Source organism: Lipotes vexillifer, unplaced genomic scaffold (assembly GCF_000442215.2).
Source record: "Lipotes vexillifer unplaced genomic scaffold, Lipotes_vexillifer_v1.1 scaffold231, whole genome shotgun sequence".
Lineage (NCBI taxonomy): Eukaryota > Metazoa > Chordata > Mammalia > Artiodactyla > Lipotidae > Lipotes > Lipotes vexillifer.
Genome location: NW_006791822.1, coordinates 105458 through 112334, shown reverse-complemented (window position 1 = coordinate 112334; position 6877 = coordinate 105458). Strand labels below are relative to the sequence as shown.

General features: G+C 34.5%; 1 protein-coding gene across 1 annotated transcript; it reads right to left on the bottom strand.

Annotated features, from left to right (window-relative positions):
* Positions 1–904: 904 nt before the first annotated feature.
* IL2 (interleukin 2) lies at positions 905–6162 on the bottom strand. Its single transcript, XM_007464831.1, has 4 exons — positions 5969–6162; positions 5818–5877; positions 3053–3199; positions 905–1280 (listed from the first exon to the last, which is right to left on the bottom strand). The coding sequence occupies exons 1-4, from the start codon at positions 6113–6115 to the stop codon at positions 1170–1172; spliced, it is 465 nt and encodes a 154-aa protein (XP_007464893.1). The 5' UTR covers positions 6116–6162; the 3' UTR covers positions 905–1169.
* Positions 6163–6877: the final 715 nt, after the last annotated feature.

Sequence of the window (6877 nt, the reverse complement as noted above, 5' to 3'; positions counted from 1 at the left end):
TAATAATTTGAAAAATCAGGATGCTACATCCCATAGATTTCTCATGGTCTTATTTTGTTGTATTCCTTGAATATATGAACAACCTGGTCCCAGAATTCTATTTTGAGGATCTATTTCTTAGGGCTATTTCTGGTACAACTACTGTGTCTGACTCAGAAAACAGATGGCATACTCAGAATAATTCAAGGAGAACCTAATAAAGAGACAATTTACAAAGCTATGGTCAGCATACAGGGAAACTGCAAGGAATAGTACAGTACCCTGGAGCTGGTAATAGTATAAGTGCTACCATCTTTAGGCTGGAAGGGAGGAGTGGAGGGAAAGGTTAGCAGAACTCAGAAGGAAAAAGTCTCAAGAGAGCCACCTTGAGAGAAACTGGGTTCTTTGGTCGAGAGGCACAACCATCCAGTGGCTACTCCATAGGGAATGTCAGGGGAATCTCTTCTGTCCCGCAGACATCCTACCAGGGTTCCCCAGTGGCAGGACCCAGTGGAAAGCCAAAGGGCAGGGGAGAGCTTTGATATAGGTCAAACAGGTGAGCCTCCTGAGGGCAGAGAGCAAGGTATAAGATGTTGGAGAATGGATAGAAAGACACACCAATTATATAAAGGGTTTCAAGAATGTTTTTGTTTTGGCATCTTATTTAAATTTAAGGCATGACCTGGAGAAGGAAAATAGTATAATTTGATGAGGTAGTCTCAGATTAGAATTAAGAGTCTAATCAACTTATGAAAGGAGAAAGCAAGAGCTTTGAGAAACCCATTTCTGTATTCCACATACCTCTTCAGGGGAAGAGTGACTTTTGTAAGCATCTTAACCGTCTTGTGAGTTTACATGAGTAATTCAGAAATATTTTAGTGCTCACTCTGTGCTATTCCCGGAATAACAAATATCTGGGCTTGTTTTTATTAAATAATTTTATTAACTGACCTACATAGACATTATCTTTAACAATTCAACATAAAAATAAATACTTTAGGATAAATAATTTAAGTGAATTTTTTAGAGCCCGTAGGGCTTACAAAAAGAATCTTAAAAGATCCATATTTATCATCTGAAGACTAATAGTTACAAAAGGTAGAAAAGCGTACATCAAAAAATAAATATACATTTTAAATATTTAAATAAATAGAAAGCCTGATACATTTAAAATGGGAGGCACTTAATTATCAAGTCATTGTTGAGTAGATGCTTTGACAAAAGGTAATCCATTTGTTCAGAAATTCTACAGCAGTTACTGTCTCATCATCATATTCACATCTGAATCTTGTTTCAGATCCCTGTAAAAGAAAACATTTTAATTTTGTTTTAGTTCAGGGTAGTTTACCTTATATATAATATTTTCAGTTGAAGTCTTTTAGACTTACGGCCTTTATTTTCAAGTATGTTAACCATTCATATTTTCCTGAAATGATCAAAATGATGTGCCAAAGTTATATGTTATTATACCCAGTGATAGTGCCATAAAAGCTGAAATTTTCCTTATTTGTTAATTGTCACTCTTAATGAACACAAGATTTTTATTCCTGAATTTTGTACAATAAACATTTTTAAAGTTTTATACAAATACTTCATTAAGTGCTGCATGCAGAATTAAAGTTGTTAAACCTCTTTTCCTCTTGAATTATATGTATATCTAAATATAGGTTACATGTATACAGTGATAAGCACATTATACTTTTTTCATTTCTAAATCTTAAATCTCCTATTAGTCTGCTGGAGTGAATCTCCTCATATTTTCCCCAAAGCAAGATGGAACCAACCCAGAGTAAGTTAGGATAAGCTTTAGGGGGAAATTTGTATGAAGAACGTTTTCAAAAATACTCATAACGAATCCCACCCCACCTCAGTGCAGATAAATTTCCCAATTTTTAGAAATCTAAACATTAGAAATTCTGTGGACTGACTTTTTAGAAATTAACCTCCTCTGCTGATAGGAACTGTTTCAACTCTGCCTCTGGCTGACAAGCTAAGAAGAAAATATTTGATATATAGTGAGATTGAAAGGGGGGACTTTTTCAAATTTGAAGTAATTCCTATCCTGAAAACATAAATCAAGTGAGATAAAGTATTCCCTTTAAACAAACTATTGCAGTATTATATACACTCTTACATATAGTTATTTAAATATTATAACTTCTTGGGGGTTTAGATTTTTTTAAGTATCTTGCTTTTTCTGATTTTCATGTAATTTTATATTAATTTTGCATCTAGAATTTAGAATGAGTTTTTCTGATGTTGGTCAAGAATTTTAGAGAAAAATTATTGACATAGATGGTAAACTGAGTCTATCAATGGGTAGATGACATTGATCTCAATGTATTTTTTAAATTAAATAGAAAGACTGTCTACTAATAAAGTGACTCTTATTTGGAAACAACTAGAGTTACATACTTTTAGAAAGTTGGTTCTACTGTAATTAAAATTATGCTGTTTATTTAGGATATCTATTAATTCATGAATTTTGTACTTTGGCAGATGGATGAGAAAAGAGAGCCATGAATTCCTCACATCACCCAAGTTCCTTGTATGTTTCATGCTTCCTATGCATTTAAAAATACTTGAGGTCCTGAAAGTGAGTATTACTTCTAAATAAAAAGTTAATTATCTGGTCCATTGGCTATTTTACTGGTTGCCTTTTTTTTTTAGACAAATCTCTCGGTTCTTCCACCAGGTGATAGGAAAATCTCATTTAAAAAGTCTTTCAGGTAATCAGAATTAGCTATTCTGGAAAATGATCTGAAGGAATTAAAAAATATATAATGAAACCTGTCTGCTTTCTGTGAAATTCAATTCAGTATCTTCTTCCACTCCCAATTTTGTGTTCATGTGAGGGGTGACAGAGTGCAGCAGTGGGGGCTTGTACCTGAATGGATGGTAGGTGGAAGCCCTCTAGCTTACACTTCCCAGCTCCACCTAATATAAAAATGAGTTATGTTCACAGTGAACTTAAAATGCATGAGTACTTCACAAACACCAAAAATGTTATACCATGTTAAAACACCCTTCCATTTATTTTATTTCCAGGAGAACAAATAAGGTAATATCTTACCTTTAGTGTCAAAACTATTCTGTTGATATTGTCCATTAAATCTTTGATATCTATCGAGTTCTGGGTTTTGCTTTGAGCAACATTTAGCACATCCTCCAGAGGTTTGAGTTCTTCTGCTAGACACTGAAGATGTTTCAATTCTGTAGCCTTGAATAATAATAAAAGTAATTATCAGGTCAATTTGCCCTGACTAAAGGTCAGAATCAGAAATTAATATCATAATTTATTAACAGAGGCAGTATATAGTTTTTACCATTCTCTCTGTTTTCATCATTACTGTAAAGATGGACCAACATTATAAGACTGGAAAAATGAGAGTTCAGCTGCCCATAGTTAGCATTAACTGTTAGTTAACAAATAATGAGTCATTAATTTCAGCTTAATTTGGCTTTGAAAAAAAGTCAACATTTCTGCACCCAAATGTAAATCACCAATATAGGTTGAATTCTTTTCCAGGCTGCAGAGAAATTATTAGAATCAGAGTAGTCATAATGTGGAAGTATAGGATCACATTCTCTAATATTTAATAATCTAAGAGTTGAGAATCATAAAATGTTAGGGGCAGAGGGAGCTCTTGGATGCCATCTGTCACAGTTCCAACACTTTATGGATTAGTTAGTTGTAGCTATTTAGTAATGGGTCAACATAGCAAGGCACATATAACTACATCTTAATTTTTTACTTTTCTATAATTACATTAAGATACATTTTTTTTGTTGTTGTTGTTTTGTTTTGCGGTACGCGGGCCTCTCACTGTTGTGGCCTCTCCCATTGCGGAGCACAGGCTCCCGATGCGCAGGCTCAGCGGCCATGTCTCACGGGCCCAGCTGGTCTGCGGCATGTGGGATCTTCCCAGACCGGGGCACGAACCCGTGTCCCCTGCATCAGCAGGCGGACTTTGAACCACTGCGCCACCAGGGAAGCCCTAAGATATATTTTTAAAAATGATTTGTCCAAATCAAATAAAAGCTTACAATATTTGAAGGATTTTTGTATGGGCCTCCTAATTTAGACATATACACATACAAATACACACACATAACACACTTCTATATATAATGATAATATTTCATGCTTCTATGGTACATTATAATTTCAAAGTGTTTTGTCCTAAAGAAGCCCAAGTCTCACAGCCACCTTTTGAGATAGGTAATGCAGTGTGTTATCTCCATATTACAAATAAGGAAACTAAATCTCAGAATTTCAATGTCTTCCCCAAGGCCATATGACTAGGTGGAGCCAGGATTAAATTTCAGTTCTTTTTCTTTATAACATTAACATAACAACCTTTGAATTAAATGTTTTTATAGCTCTCTAAATTCTTTTGCAAACATGAATGGTTGTAAAATGAACAAATGAATGGCGTTTATCACATTACTTTTAGTTTCAAATAGATTTTGCGTTGTCATTTAGAAACTGCTAGATTTCAAAGAATTCTACCACCCTCTAAATTATGCACATAATCTGGTGTTATCTTTTTAACACTTTTTAAAGGGAGAGGTAGGAATACACCACATACATTTTATGACATTTTCATCTAATGCCCTTTCAGCTTGCTACTGTAAATTCTGCAAGTTCAGGGCTTAAGTTTTTGGCATGAACAACTTGGAGCTCTTTCCTTCAAAAAACAGTCTAGTGTCTTTACGCTGCTGGAGGTAAGAGTTACGTGACTCTGATTAAGTTGGAGGAGCATCTCTAAGTTATCTCCTTTATCTTTTAAAGGGGTAGTTTGATGTATAATTTCCTCGAATTTATAAGAAGTGGGTCAGTGGGATTGCATTCATTACCCTTAAATCCCATTTTTTTTCTGGGCTGTTCACCCAGGGACAAGCTCTTCTTAGCATCAGATTTTGCCCATTATCTGTTGACTGGTATGACGACTAGGAAACTTTACATGACTAGCGTAGCTCTAGGAGCTTAGATGATGCTTAGCTAACTGTCTGAATCCCCAAACGACCAAATGAAGCTTTTAGTCTTGGAATGTAAGTCATATAGCATCAGAAGTCTCTAGGTCTATTGACATGAAAGATGTGTAAGTCCAAAATTTTACTTTATACTCTCCAGGAAGAATTTTGTCTTTATTATTACTTCTAATAGCTAATGCTTATATGGTGTTTACCATATGCCAGGTACTGTTCTGAGTACTTTACATTTACTCCTGAATCCTCACAAAACTATATGAAGTATATACAATTATCATTTACATAAGTAAGTAAGAAACTGAATCACAAAGAGAGTAACTTGCCCAAGGTTACAAAAGATTGGACATGGCAGAGCTGAGATTTCAGTTTAAATAATCTGCCCTAGAATCTGTGCTATGGATTACTGCTGTGCTGCCTCTCGAAGATAGATCTTTAAGAATCTTTCCTAAAACAGTAAAGGATTTATTTTAAAGTGGGCCCTCTGATATCAGTTTTGCTAATTTGAATGGTAAAGTGTTATGATCAAGTATCTCTAGAGTTTTATATTTTTAAATAAAACAGTAGGTCAACACAATCTTTTTTAAAACTGTCTGAGCAATAAAGAGAATATTATTATTTTCTTCCCATTCCCTCTACCCCAAAACACACATAAGTACATATAAAGAAAATATTGGCAAAGCCATTTTTCAGAAGCCCATTAGCAAACTTGGTTTTTTTCAAAAAGATGCTGAGGTTACTAATTCTTCTCCTCAGATGAAGTGCTATTAATCCAGGTAGTTTGTAAATTTTCACATTACTTTCAATTCTATTAAAATGTAAATGAATGTAGAAAGTTGTACTTACCTTCTTGGGCATGTAAAATTTAAATGTGAGCATCCTGAAGAGCTTGAGGTTCTTGTAATTCTGAGAAAGCATAACATTGTTATTAAAAAAAAGAAACTCCACTTAGAAAAATTAAATGTAATAATTTGAGTAAGAAAGGGAATAAACTTACATTAATTTCCTTCAAAAGCAAATGTAAATCCTGCAGCAATGACTGCACTTGTTTCTTTGTGTTCTCTGTAGAGCTTGAAGTAGGTGCACCGTTTGCCACAAGTGCAAGAGTTAGTGCAATGCAAGACAAGAGTTGCATCTTGTACATTGTGGCAGGAGTTGAGGTTACTGTGAGTAGTGATTAGAGAGGCTGATAGGAAGCTCTTGAACAAGAGAAGCAATTTATACTGTTAATTCTGGAAAAATATGATGGGGGTGTCAAAATGTTTTACATATTACACATACTTTCAAAGATTCTACCTGTGTGGCAAAAAGCATTACCTTTATTTTTCCTCTTCTGATGACTCTTTGGAATTTCTTTAAACCCCCATAAACTGACTGAATGGATGTAGGTGAAATCCCTCTTGGTTACATTAGCCCACACTTAGGTGGCAGTTCTAATTCATACAACTAACGCCTTCTGTGTGAAACAGTTTTTCCTCCCTCTTTCTTTAAGGGGGTGGGGATACAAAAGAGTCTCATGAAAAATTTCTCTTTGTCATAAAACTATGTGGAACACCATGTTGTGGTGGACAAGAGCAAGAATAAATAGTTGAAAAGAATAAATTTTTAGATTTGTTGATTAAACAGGAAGAATATTGGTTTCCTGTTTCAGGATGGCTTTACCTTTTTATCTCCACGATGACTGAGCTAATGCATACAACATGCTAGATTACTTCTTATACAATCAGCTAGAGAGGTATTAGAATACATAAAATACTGAGCTTGAGGCACTGTTTTATGCTGTTTTAATTTTAACATGTTTCTTGTATCTGTTTAAATCTCTTAATGTATGTTGTACTTTTTTTTTTTAGTGGTACGGTGTTTAACAAACATGCTCAGAAAAGGGTTTGCATACAAGCACACTACT